The sequence below is a fragment of the Mastacembelus armatus genome, chromosome 14 (genome assembly GCF_900324485.2).
Source record: "Mastacembelus armatus chromosome 14, fMasArm1.2, whole genome shotgun sequence".
NCBI classification, from domain to species: Eukaryota; Metazoa; Chordata; class Actinopteri; order Synbranchiformes; family Mastacembelidae; genus Mastacembelus; species Mastacembelus armatus.
Window position 1 is genome coordinate 5246332 of NC_046646.1, and position 14669 is coordinate 5261000.

At 41.1% G+C, this 14669-nt stretch overlaps 1 protein-coding gene across 1 annotated transcript; it reads left to right on the top strand.

The window, feature by feature from the left end:
• map6a (microtubule-associated protein 6a) lies at nucleotides 1-13377 on the top strand. Its single transcript, XM_026328350.1, has 5 exons — nucleotides 1-815; nucleotides 8637-8850; nucleotides 9012-9226; nucleotides 11972-12082; nucleotides 13230-13377. The coding sequence occupies exons 1-5, from the start codon at nucleotides 97-99 to the stop codon at nucleotides 13375-13377; spliced, it is 1407 nt and encodes a 468-aa protein (XP_026184135.1). The 5' UTR covers nucleotides 1-96.
• Nucleotides 13378-14669: the final 1292 nt, after the last annotated feature.

Genomic DNA, 14669 nt, shown 5'->3' on the forward strand with positions numbered 1-14669 from the left:
TGGAGCCATCCAACACACGGACATCTTGCTTGCCTGAGTGGACAGAAACATTTCCTTTCATTTGGGAATATTTAGTAGGAGTCTGCGACCCGCACCATGGCGTGGCCCTGTATCAGCAGGGCGTGCTGCATGGCCCGCTTCTGGAACCAGCTGGACAAGTCTGACATTGCGGTACCGCTGGTCTTTACCAAGTACACGGACGTCTCTGAGATGCAGCACATCCAGCTGCAGCCTCCGCTCCACCCTCCACAGGCCCGGGTCGCCATAGAAACACAGCCGTCTCGCGCAGAAAGCCGCTCCACGACGGCGCCTCGAGCGCCGCGAAGGTGCGTCTCGGAGGAGCGCGTGTGCAGCTCAGTGATGCGCGAGGACTTTAAGCACTGGAAAGTGCGTCCCGAGCCGAGCTGTAAACCCAAGAGCGAGTACCACGGACCAGAAACGCCGTTCAACAGCGAGACCCAGTACCAGAAAGACTTCAAGCCTTGGCCCATCCCAAAAAGGTACGACCATCCTTGGATACCTAAGCCGCCTCCGACCGTCTCAGGGGGCGATGACCGGGCACCGGACAGGTCAAAGCACGCGAAACAGCACGTGGCGCTGACGGATGCGGACACCGGCGTGGAGAAGAGCGCAATTGCTGACAAGGTGCAAGAGAAACACCTTCTCCAGGGACAAGAGAGGAAAAAGCGTTCCAGCAAGCCCGAGGGGGACAAGAAAGTAGTCCTGAAGAAGGAGGGAGAGGGCAGAGGGAGGGCCGCGGCAGATGCAGTCAACAGGCAAATCAAAGAGGAGATTACAGCCGGCAGCTCATACAAGTGAGTTCCTACACTGCCTGTCACTGGGGCTTACTGAGGACTCAGCTAGGGCAGCTGGGAGTCCAGAGTCCTCACCTCGTCCATGGGAGGGTTATAGGGGTCGTCACTGGTATTGTATACAGTAAATCACACATTTATTCATTGACTTGCTACTCTGAGGGTTTACACACTATACATCAAACACAAGCTATCTGTGGCCAGGGAGAAATGATTTTGATCCAGGATCTGTCACTGTCACTTTAAATGCCTCATTTTAACAGTTTTCTCCATTTTCTCTTCTCCTTTCCTCCAAATCATTTTGTTCTTCATTTCTTGGAGGCCCCTAGACAAACAATAAATGTCAGGGTAGGGTTTGCCCAGAAGAAAACAACCTAAACATGGGGGCCCATGAGAAGACTAAAGTTTTGTCAATGGTTGGCCTCTGACCCTGGGAATGTTTCTTGGTAGGGGGCAAGCAGTTTATCGTTTAAGTGAGTTGAAAACATGGTGAAGACTGTATCTTGAAGCAAGCAGCTGGGAGATATACTCTCCCGTGTCAAAACATCACACAGAAGTGAATTTATTTTTCTTCATGGAAGGTTAAAGGTTCAGTGTGTGATATTTGAGCGGTCTATTAGCAGAAATGGAATATTGTATTCATAAATACACTAATACACTAATTAATTAAATACTAATACACTAATGTTGTCGTTAGAGTGTAATCACTGGAAAATACCAGCTGCTGCGTTTTCTTAATCTTAGAATGAGCCTTTAAATCTCCATAGGGAGCAGGTCTCCTTTCAAGGAGACAGCCATGTTGTTCCAGTGTAGTTGTTGAACAGTGTTGATGTTTGGGAACATCAGGCTAATCTCTGCCCTGTTATGCAACGCACCCGAGGATGATGGGGGCTGTTGGATGGATATGCATCAAGTCACACACATCACTGTCAGTGAAAACATGCACTGGTTGCACTTGTTACGTTGCACTTATGTAATATGTGAATGCTGGTGGTTGTGAGAGTATGAGATCATGTAATATGTAAAACCAGTTTCTATACCTGGTTTACAATGTTTTATGAGAGCTCAATGTTTTACTATTTGTCTTACTTTGAAGTATCACATCTCTCCACTGATATTGGATACTGTGATTTGTATAAGATTTAAACTGATTTAATGTTTCTTATGTCCTAGCTCAGCGTTGTTGCAGAATGTAGGTTTGAAAAAGGAGACCTAGCCAAAGTGTGATTCGGCTGATGGAGGGGAATGGTGCTATGTGTGTCACTGAATACTACAGCTGTCTCGTGCCTTACGGTGGTGCCTTTGTTGTTGAGCAGTCCTTAGGGTGCAGCTCAGAGCACTTTCCTCTACACCGAATGTAAATGGCTGCACCGTGACCAGCAGAAACCCAGTCGACCTTCTGTCTTCCACTGCCAGCAGAGACTCAAAGCAGGTCAACAGTGGGTTAATGCCATGGGCAGTGTGCACACAGCAACACAAACACATATATCTCTTAATATTATGATGCATAATTACACAGGATCATTGCTGCAGTTAAAAAACAAAGATCTGCAATCAATATCACCATATTAATGATAACATTTCTGTTACTGATATACAATACAGTATACAGTATATCACTGGATTGTTTGCATGTGTAAAATACTTCAGCTGATATTGTTAGATTAGTTGCTCTGATGGAGCCTGTGCTTCTCATTTTGTATAGTTGTGGTTAGAGACTGGCTGATATTGTTGTTTGTTGGTTTGGGATTGTCATGAAATTTCATAAACTCATGCTTGTACTCCAACAAGAGCCAATATCACTATAACTCTGCCTGCCAGTCAGCTTACTGTCATACTCAGGATGAAAGAAAACTACAGTGATGATCCACAACATTTTTTAATGATATTTCCATCGACCTTAAAAGTAGTTTATGCTGAATGGTGATTAACTTGTTAGTGTGACAACCTGCGAAACTGACAGGGTGAACATGGTAAACATTATACCTGCTGAACACCAGAGTGTTAGCTAACACCACAACACCTAAATATAGCTTCATAGACATGCATGTTTGGCTGTAACCTCTTGTTCAGTTGTGCTAAGTCCCTAAGCAACCAATTTAATATCTCCTTATCAAAGTTGTTATTGTTTATACAAATGAAGATAATAACAGTTGATAAAATCAAATATGGATATTGGTGTCAGCTTCAAAAATCTCCCACATTCTCTGTCTAACCATCCTTGCTCTACCATTGTACCTGTTTGTACCAGGCCAATTAAACATGAAGTCCCGTTCCTGTTCACTTTATCCCTTCTCTGATGAGAAGACTTGCCATTTTTATAAACACTGATTTGTCCAGCTTGCTGACCACTAGAGCACTTTTTAGCAGTGCACCTGGGAAGTTGACTACAGATGTTCTATGCCAACAACTGTTTCTTTCTTGCTTGAAGCGGTGCAACAATTTCAACCAACACAAGGCCCATCCAACCTTCATCTCACCGCCAACTCACTGCATTATTTTTAAAATGCCACTTTCTGCATGAGAATAAGTCATGAGTCTAAGACAATAGCTACTGGAGTCTTTGTGTTTCCTTTTTGCTACCAGCACTGCTGTGCAAGCCATTCTTCATCTTGTCAGCATTGTTTTTTGCATCATAATGCTAATAGTAAAACAGGTAGTGAAAGTTCACTGAGTTCAGAGAGGGAGAGACTGAGGGGGCATGAATTTTTAATACCATTTTGTACCACAAATTTTCCTCTCATGTTTCTCACCTTGCCACATAACGTCCTCCCTCATTCAGCCAAGGATGCTCAATAAACTCCACATCAGTTTGTCATTTTTGTCAGTCAGAGGCGAATGGATTCTGGTGGATTTAAAAATGATCCTCTTAGAGAGCTTTATGTTTCTACTGACAACCAGAGAATGAATGTAACACCAATCCTGCTCCAGCTCAGAGATTAGGGTGAAAACAAAAAATACAGATATAAAATAACAAATTTTCTCAAAAACTGCTTTGATTTTGCTGGACTCTGATAATTAAAGTTAGTGTGGTTTAATTTTGCAATGTGACCGCATGTTTCTCCCAATATGTAATCCTAGAAACTAGAAACGATATCCAGTATTCAGTTGCATCAGTTCAGAGCTGTGCCAGCTAACGGTAACAGTCTTATGTAAACCATCTAATCTGATTTCATCCTATCTGATTACAGTTAATTCACAATATCTTCAGATTTGATTATAGATATGAATAGATTATGTAAGAAACTGTAAGCCAGGAAACCTTGCAACTGAAATGTGAATGACTGAAAATCTGCATGTTGATACTTTGTTGTAAAGCATGATTTAAAATGAAAATGCTCAAATCAACATTTTGAACATTTTTTCTCAAGTGGTTTTCATAAAGATTAGTATTTCTTGTTACCATCGCAAAAGGTCCAATTACTGACAGCATTTACTGACAGTATCAAGAAGGCTTGTAAAATTTGCATGGGCTCCATCCTGTGTGACACAGTGAGAGTCCCCTGCAGTAATGCATTGTACTCTTTCCACTGAGCTGCTTCCTGAGAAGCTGCAGTGAAACTGGAAGATAGAGTTGAGGCCAATAGATCCCTAGAAGATTGACCAGAAGCCAGGCTTTATACCAGCTGACACACCAACAAACACTTTTAAACCATAGGGCTACAGTAGTTTACATGGGCAGATTGATTCCCTGGAATACTCTGAGAGAAACTGGCCAGCCCTATATCTCAGGCCAGTCACGGATGCTGAATTAGAGCCAGAATCGCTGTGGTCACTGTCACAAATAACTGTGCAGAAATTTGTATCAGAGGTGTTGGTGCCCAGAGTAGCATACAATGGCAAAATCATATTGTACACTGCATTCTTATACAGTATAAACATTAGTGATGTAGCTAGCTATTATTTTCCTCAGTGATTTTAATATTTTTACAGAGTTATTCCCTTTGTCAGAAAAATGGTAGAAGATTATGAAAAATCCTCATCAGATGATCAATGATGGTTAATGACCAAATATTCTAAAAATCTATTGTTCATCTCTCTATTGTTTATATGTCATATCAATCGCAAACATTATACCTTGTAAATTTGTTAGCATCGTCACTGTGAGCACATGAGCATGCTGATATTACCGAGAATCTCATTGGAAATTGCAGAATTGGAATTCATTTTTCATTGTGATTTGCATGTGTGGGTTGTGAGTCAAACACACGTTTAACGTACCATTTTAGATTTATGAACATTAGAAGGATTACATGTTCAATCACTGTGTTGTAATGTAGTATTTATGTTTTTATTATAGCTGTTTTATAAATTTCTTGAAGTTGGAGAATGGTTCACGCCTTTATCTACAGCTTATCTTTCTAGGGTTGCCATGGCGCAGGAGCAAATCCCATCTGGCACTGGGCAAGAGACAGGGTGCACCCTGGACAGACTGACAATTACCATAAGAAGCTTAATTTTCATTAATAATTTGGAATTTCAAATTTTTTTGCTCCACTGGGAATCCTTTCCTGATGTATAATCGCCTCCCAGGTGGGAGGAGATCTGTGCAGCTTAATACTATCTGCATCCATGATGCAGACATTTGCCGGCATTTGTTTTTATGCTTTCCTCTCTTGTCTCTCCCAGACTGTTCCATGTTAGAGCAGGGTTACATGGAGCTCAGCAGTGCTGTACCCTAGCCTGGCTCCATTCCTGTCAGTGCCAGTGTTTGGTTGTGCTGATGAAGCCTTTCTCTGCACATACCTTCACCACATTGGGTCAGAAGTGTCAGCTCTCCAAAGCAGCTTTAGTCACACAGCAAGAAATATCAGGCTTGATAGCATCATTTGGGCCACAGTGACTTAGAGCTGGAGAAGAGTAACATATAGAAAAAAGAAGATACATAGGGAGATGGGGGTGGGGGTTGGAATGTGTGTTAAAAGCAGGTAATTTTATTTTTAAACTTTGACAAGGCTAAATTGTGAGTGCATCTGAATATTAAATATTTTTATGAACCTGAGCGTCCCCCAACTGGAGGACCTAGACAAGCAGTTATCAAACATAGATGGATGGATGTTCATTCTTCCCTAGTTAAAGCTTTTCTGACTTTCATTGACCAGAAATGTAATCAGCTGTGGACTGCATGATATTCAAACGTTCTTAATGATTTTGATTCGCCCACATGTTCTCTATATTTACAAGTAAAGATGTTACATTTTATAGAACAGCTTTCACCTGTGCAGGGCATCCTCAACAAAAATGTAATGTTTGAAGTATTTTGTTATGTGATAGACTGCAGCCAAGACATCACCAGTGTTCTGAAAAAACACTCAGAAATCACCATGATGAAGTCACGATAGCCTAAACATTGGAGAAGAGTTGTGCAAGGTGATGTTAAGTGCATTTTCAATCGATGTCTGCTAGTACTTTACATTCTCAATGAACTGCTAGGGTTTTTGTTACTCAGCTAACATGAACTAGCCTGGGCACTGAGAGAATATCTGCAGGGCTGAAGGGAAAAGCCTCATGTGAAACTCAGCCTGTACAGTAGATGCAGCAAATATAGCTGACACGACAGCTACAGAATCAAAAAAGCTTTCTGAACAGTCATTTTTAAACAAGTACCAAGTACACACTGACCTCAGAGACACAGGCTTTATTGTTGCACACGCATATGGTAGTGAATAGCAGCAATGTTAACGTACAGACTGGTGTTTCACATTTCGAACCCTTTCTGCACTCACAATCTACCTCTTTCTCTGGCTTTGTCTCTCCCTCTCTCTCTCTCTCTCTCTCACACACACACACATGCCTGGTGGTGCCATATGAGCGCTTTGTACCCTTGGCCTTGGACATTGTTGTATAACCTGTCTCTGCATTGTGGCTTCTTGGCCCAATTGAGCGCTGACAGTGGACTTCAGTCCTGTTATGTAATCACTCTGTGTGATATAGTGTTCTCCCCTGCACCACTGGAGGGATATCTGTATTCATGTCACTGTCACCAGCCTTTGTTTTATAAGAAGTATTCTTTTCCTACTATCGTAAAATGACATTGAGTTTTGTTTAATATGTTAACAGCTACTGTGTAATTAACTAATACAGCACTTCCATCCATCTTCTATACCCACTTATTCCTATTTTGGGTCCCAGGGATCTGCTGGAGCCTATCCCAGCTCTCTTTGGGTGAAAGGCAGGTCACCCTGGACAGGTCACCAGTCCATCACAGGGCCACATAGAGACAAACAACCTCACACACTCACACTCACTCCTATGGGCAATTTAGAGTCACCAATCAACCTGACATACATGTTTTTGGACTGTGGGAGGAAACCAGAGTACCTGGAGAAAACCCACACAAGCACAGGGAGAACATGCAGACTCCACACAGAAAGGCCCCTGACAGGTTGCGGACCCGGGACCTGTAAATCCACATCTGCTTGTTATACAGCTTGTTGTTTATCATTTCACTCCAACCTGCAGTCCCATGACAACCCTCCACCAGAGGGTCTCAATCCAGTTTTCACACTGTAATGGAAAGTCAGACCACAGTCTTATAGCCCCCTCCTTAATGTAATACATTAGAAGGTAAAATCAATGCGCCTGTCCCTTGCCCATACTGCACATTACTTTAAATAGGATTGCATGGTCTCAAAAGCTGTTTTCCATAGCTGCAGTTATTGATTTGATGTCTTCCATCCATATGACTTGACCTTACAAATTGCTCTAATGAGTCTCCAGTACAGCAACCTGGCTTTCTGCTCCTCTATCTACACCTAATGGTGTTGCCTAATGTACTGCTCTTCTTTACTTACACAAGGAACAGGGACTTTTCATCGAGCTTTGGCCACAGTTGTGTGGCTCTCAGTGTTTACACTGAGCTGTGCTGTGGTGGAGCTTAACCCTCTGATGCACCTAAGCAAATTTTTTGTGTCAAAGGGACATTAACATAAACATTTTTTGAAGGTGCATTTAAAGAGGTGTGTTTGTGAAGACACTGGAGCCACAGGGGCTGACTGCAGAGAAAAGTAAAGTCTAAAGCTGAGAGAGAGAGAGAGACGAGAGAGACAGTGATCCACAGATCTGATACAGACCAGCCTGCTGACCTTCTTCAGAACTGCTGTGTTAGAACTATACAGTTTCACATCACCAGTCTGCGGTCCAGACCGCCCACTCACAGTACCTCTGACATACTTTGTAGTAGTATGTCAAACTCATTTTCTCACACAGATGGTAAATTGATGGTATGCTGTCTACAATAAAAATAACTGGAGAATGGCACACTGACTGTGTTAAGCTAAGCTTAACTGCTGAAAAAGGTAGACATTTTTGGGAACTGTGTCTTTAACAATTGTGAAGCCTGCTGTAAGCCTGATTGTTAGGCTTAGGGCTTTTAGCTACTGTTACAGTCTAGATTTATTTTGAAAATCCAGTTTATGGCAGAAATTTCCTGTGACCAGCAGTTACCATCTAGGGAGCTTGTTTGACAGACAACCAGCAGAGCAGCATTTTTCCTGGTGGGAGCCAGGCTAGCTGTTTCCGTCTATTTCCAGTATTTGTGCTAAGTTAAACTAGCTGTTTCCAGACAGACGTGAAAGTGACATTGATTTGCTTATGTAACTCTGGAAAATGAATAAGCATGTTTCCGAAAAGATCAAATTATTCCTTTAATTTTAGACTTTTTAAGCTAAATGCAGCCCATTAAAACAGGCATACAGAAACAAATTAGCCTCAGCTGCGTATTGTCAATGATCATCACCTTGAACACTCACTGTCAATGGGTGTTAAAGTTCTGCAGCATGGTACATTTTCATTACAATAGGTGACTTCCTTCTTTCCACACAGAACCGAATTTAAGGCTTACAAAGATGTGAAGCCGGCAAAGATGATCCGAGCCAAGTCCCAGTACCTGCCACCAGATGAGAAGACCAGCCTGGAAACCAGCTACAGTGCCACCTTCAAGGGGCAAGGCCCGCTGCAGCCTGCTGACAATAAGGCCCTGGAGAGGAGAAGGATACGCAGTTTGTACAGTGAACCTTACATAGACCCCACCAAACAGGTGAGAAGACACCTTTCTAACTTTGTAGTGCGGTTTAAAATTTTGGAACGTGAAAGGGGAACTGATAATGATAATCTTTTAATTTTGTAGAATCGCACAACACAGTTTTAGACATTACTAGCCATCCCTGCAATCTCATTTCCACTGTCCGACATCCTTAGGTTGACAGGTATAGTGTCCCTCGCTCTAAACCCAAAAAGTCTGGAGCAACAGCAGCAGGGCAGGGCAAGCCAGTGAAGAAAGCCAAAGATAAGCAGAGTGCCACACTGAGGGGCTCCAAGAAGACAGCCTCGGAGAACCAGCCCGAGAACCTGCCGGCAGTGGGGGACAAGGAGAAAAGTAAAGAGATGAACAACAAACTGGCTGAGGCAAAAGAGTAAAAATCATTTAGCACTACTTCTCCTTTTATTTCTTATTTTTTGGGGGAAATCCAACACAGAGGCTGCAAAATTAATTAAGATTGTTATCTGTGTTCTCATATTTCTCTTCCGTCCTTTCTGCTTCCCCACTCCACTCTCTTCTTTCTTCTCTTCTTTTCAGTACCCACTCATTCTTCTCTGTCCTCTTAGCTACATTTGTATAGTAAAGCTAAATTAAAATCTCGGGGTTTAGACATGACATGTCATTGCTCCTCCTGCCTCACGCTATATTAGATCGCAATAGCAATGAGTGGGTGGGAGCATCCTCTTCGTCCACCATTTGGATGCCACCCACCATCCCCACTCTGCTTGCCTCCATCTCTGGGTTGCCATGGCTACTGGCTGACTGGCTATCCAATGGATGGCTCTTGTTGCATGGCCCCACTGACAAGCAATTCAAGGGTTGGCTTTGATCAACTGAGCAGATAGCTTTGTTGAGTTTATCAAGTTTATCAAGGATTTTTTTCCCTTCTTTTGATTTTTTTTTATGAAAAAGAACAATCAAATTGGTTCTGTGGATATGATTTCTGCATATGCTAAATTAACAGATATGAAAATCTTTGATAAATTTCTCACTTGGTTAGTTCTGAGTGTGTGATCCATGGCTTGTTTTGTACCTGCTCTGTCTGTGTTGGGAAACCCTTTGTTAAATGTGATTTTGCAATTCAGTGTCCTGTTTATAAATGAACTGCCACCTCCACAAAGTGATTTCAGTTTATCTGATATGGATGCAGTATTTATTTCCTCTACTCATTTGAAATCCATTCACAAAGTGGGATTTTACCCTTTTTGTTGCCAACAAACTATCTGGGTCACACTAAACTGATTATGCATTAAACACCAGTGATTTGCATAGCAGATGAGTTTTCACACTGATTTTGAGCATACTGTTGGGCAGTTATAATGACATTTAACATCAGAGTAACAACATTTCTCAGAATCAGAGAGGGGCTGGTTCAGTGCAGCTGGAACATGTTAGTTGTGTTTGTATCCTGTCTGCCAGGCACACAGCGTGCAGAGCTATCAATCTTGAACAAACCCTGCTCCTTTAAAATGTACTGACCATAACCAATGTGATTAGTCTGCCGTGGTATGATTGCACACATCTCATTTTGTCGCTTAAAAGCACTTTTCACATCATCTTAAAAAGGAAAGAAATTTTGATCAAATTTTTTCATTGTTAAAAATAAGTTCTCTGCTTTTGAGCAGAGCAGAGTGATGTGATGGTAACTGTAAATTGTTCCTTTGACTTGTTTTACCCAAGTGGAAAGTCTGGAAAGTATGTTGGTTTGATGAGGCTGAGTTTATTTTGGAATGTGGATTCAACACCAGATTCACTTTTGCTTTGTTCTTCATGGTGGTGCCGTGTTTCTGTGTACAGGGTATGTAGCAGAACATACCAAAGCAAGCTGAAAAGCCTACATTTGTACCATATATCTGGTTTAATTGACTTAAACGTTAAACGTTGAAAAAAGGAACATGAAGTCAGTTGGATTGTAACTGCTTATCTGTTAAAACTAATTATAACCTCCCTTGTGTATAAAGCTTATATTTATTTATATAACAGGGCGACATGTTGTTGAGTCCTAGAACTGTGTATGACACCTCACTTGGTCCAAAGCATCTTCCTGCTTTCTCTAAATCTTAGCCCATACATATAGAGAGACATGTTTTTAGGATTAGAAGAGCACTGTACAGTCATGTCATGGGTCTCATTAGTTCTGCTGCTCAGCATCTTTCCCGCCATTGTGACTGGATGAGTGTATCGTCTGTGCTTTCTGTGGCGTCTCAGACAGCAAGGAGCATTACCACCACCACATCTATCCTAGCTGAGCATCCCATCAGGCATGAGGGGCAACTCATTAGCATTTTGCAGCCTTTGGTTGGGGGATGTTTTATCATGTACCACTAGGGAGGGGGCTTGTCAGGGCAGTAAATGTAAACATTGCTTAGCACACCACACAGCCTGTGCTATCTCTGTGATTATTAGGCAAATAAGGATAGAAAGTATGGTAAAGAAAGTTATGTCTTGGCCAAAAGAAAAAAAAAAGAAAATTGACTGTGACGTGCTTGTGTTTCTATCTGCTTGCTCATATTTAATGAAATGTTGCAAATAAATGCAAAAAGCAGAAAAAGCAGTGTCTTCTTGCTTCTTTTTATTAAGAAGAATGATTGCAGATTAGTGGTTGCAGGTTTCTGTCATTGTTTCTCCTGCCCCAGTCTTTGTCTTTGTGAGACAGAGAACATGAAATTTTTTAAACAAATCCACATGGAAGAGAATTTTGCTTTCAAACGTCTTTCTATGCTTATCCAAGATTGTGCTGCATTCTGGCATTAGGCTCTGACATCCTCTCCAGGCACAGTGTGTTGCCCTAACGTGAGACCTGAAGAATATATTATTTATGCATCATGTATCAATATATTCAAAGAACTCATCCAACTTGTAGAGCAACATGCAAGCCAAAGGATGTCCAGAAATTGTTTCCAAAATAAAATGTCATGTGCTATTTAGGCCTTCAGTTAATGTACAAATTATGCAAAAAAACTGCCACAAATGAGATACATTACATTTGCTGAGATCACATACTTCTTTCTTATGCCTGGTCTAGTATCATGGTTAGAATATTTGAGGATGTCACATTTGGATGATGCTTTGTCCAGTTTATTGTGTGCTAATGAGTGACATTCTGATTCATTTGAAGGGTTGTGCTAAAACAGTACCACTACATACAGCTCCGTCAGCCAATCCGTGATATTGGCTGGGTGCAGACTCTAAAGCAACACCTGTGGGGCTGTGCACTACCCAATCCAAGGTAATCAAGCACAAAAGCAATGAAAACAAATAGACCACGAGCCACAAATGCAACCCATTCACATTCATACATGCTCATGAAGTTGTGATTTACTTTTGTTTTCTATTACAGTGGCACTGTTTTGTTTTTCTGATGAACCACCACATCATCTCTGGTGTACCCCTCAGGTCACAGCCCCTCTGTAGTTCTCTTCCATATGGACAGTGGAATGGGGGGGGGTGTCACAGGTTTAGTTCAGTCATCTTAAACATCATGAACCTTTGTCTGCTGCTGCAATTTTCCCATTCTTCATGGTTAAAACAAATTGCATGACTATCCACCCAAGGACGGGAATGGAAGTCATCACTTCACACATGTAATCAATCATTTATAATACTATGTTAGAAACTGTAACACTTTGCATCACAGCTTGTTTTGACTGGGTAAAAATGTCTTTTTTCATTCCAAATCTGTTTCCGAAGCATGCTGTCAACATTTTCTGTTAGACCTGCAATCCAAGTGTGTGTTCAACATTTTGGTCGAGATTTTGCACTGCATCAAGAATAACTTTTGACTTTTAGCATGGATATTAGCTGAACCCAACTGGGGTAAGGATGAATGGAATGAGGGAGATGGCTCTGCTTTAGAAAGAAACAGTTCAAAGGAAATTGTAAGTGCATGTTAATGATCTTCACTGTAATTTCTAGACTGTTTTTGATGTATCTGTCTTTGACAGAACACCCCGAGACCCTCATTGTACCAATGGCATCCTGTAGTTTACTAAGTTACTATGATTATTTATATGAGTGAAAGTACAGCATAGATTTAAAGCCATGGGACATATTGTTCTAAATGCAAAGTTGTTACATACATCGTAGGCAATAGCTCAAAAAAAACTTTAACTATTATAGTTCATGATTTGTTAGATTTTATCACAATTAGAATTAGACATTTTTCTCTAATACATGGCCTGAACATGGACAAATAATTGAATTTTCATTGTAAAAACAGAGACCTGATATACTTCTCTGAAATGAGCGGTCACAGGGTGCTCAGCTCAACCCATCCCAATGGCTTGCTGTTGTTCGTCTGAGAGAAAAGCCTCATCATGTGTCTTTTTCTGTCTCCTTCTTCTTCTCTGGTATCTTAACCATCTGCTGCCTCCTAGAGATGCTAAAGATGAGGTTCTCCGACCCAGTCATCATCATTCCCAGGGTGCTGCTGGAGGAGAATCACAACCACCACTGGAAAGACCCGAACCTCGGAGGAGCAGCAGCGTCGTACGCTTTGCTCTAGATCTGAACCAGACTGAATAGCGCTGTCTCTGAGAATGGAGGCAGCTACACGTTTATACAGACACTGTAGCTCTATAATGTAAATATCTAGTGTTTAAGTTAGATAAGAAAAAGAGATGAATCCAACCCAAAAAATGTTAGCTCTTCCATGAGGAAGCCCACACTCTTGAAACACGCATGTTTGAAACAGCTTTTGGCTCAGAGGTTGCAGCTGTTTGACCTATGGCATTATTGCAAAGGTGCTACACCATTTTCTGCTTTCATGCAATTTATTTTAATCAACTATATCAATACTGTTTAGAAATATAACACCTTGAAGTGCTTATACAACAATTACAAAAAGCTATACTGTACATTGATCAGTTTTAATGTAAATAAATAAGCATTACTTGCAGATTGCCATACCGTATTTTAATATTTCTTTTATGATCAGTCATTCTCAATTAGTGAGTTTCAGTGGTATAAGTTATGCAAGTGAAAAATGCACAAATTACTGGTATTTTTAAACTGCTAGTGCTTAGCATCTTTTGACATATTTTCACTGCTACTGTGACTGAACCTGTTTCTTGCACTTGTCAGATGTCTATATCTACAACTAAAAGGAAAGAGCAATGGATATTTGGAAGCGGTTTTTGGATGCCTCATTAAAACATGTGCTCATATTTCATTCACTTCCAGTCCAGGATGTAAGGCAAAGAGAAGTGAGTGAAGAAATGGGACAATAGGGAGACGCTGTGTCCTTGTCACACTTGATATTACTCTTCATTAGGCTGCCCTCCTCTTGTTACTGTTGATAGCAAACTGTAAATGACAATATGCATGATAATGATCACAGCTCCTCACATGCACGCAGACAAAAACAAAATGTGCACACACAGTACAGCATTGTTTAGCACATTTACACAGATAGTGTCTTCTCATAACTTTTCTCGCTGCTGACGATTTATGTTAGTGTAATGTTGACACATTGAAAAAAGAAGCATTGTCATTGAAACACCTTTTTTGGAAATGGGCATTAAAAATATCTAATTTTATTTTTGTATCTTTTTGCATTATGGTGTGTTTTTCAGTGATAATCTTTTGATACTATATGTTTTTTGAGTCTGTGCTCTCTGCCATTGTTTATTCAAAAATAAGCAGGATCTGTTAACATTAACTTCTGAATGACTTTTTGCTGCTTTAGTACCAGCTGAAAAAAACTAACAGCTAGCGTTAGCTAGCTAACATTAGCAACAACATCATTCAGTATATAGCGCTATATATTTTTAACAGCACTCTGTAGTGGAGTGAACACCTTTGCCCCCCAACATGAG

What these genes read in the sequence shown, in the direction of transcription:
- map6a (XM_026328350.1), top strand. Translation starts at nt 97, where the DNA reads ATGGCGTGGCCCTGTATCAGCAGGGCGTGCTGCATGGCCCGCTTCTGG. An exon ending in AAACTGGCTGAGGCAAAAGA is followed by an intron (nt 9,227 to 11,971) that starts GTAAAAATCATT and finishes ATTCATTTGAAG; the next exon opens with GGTTGTGCTAAAACAGTACC. An exon ending in TGTGCACTACCCAATCCAAG is followed by an intron (nt 12,083 to 13,229) that starts GTAATCAAGCAC and finishes GCTGCCTCCTAG; the next exon opens with AGATGCTAAAGATGAGGTTC.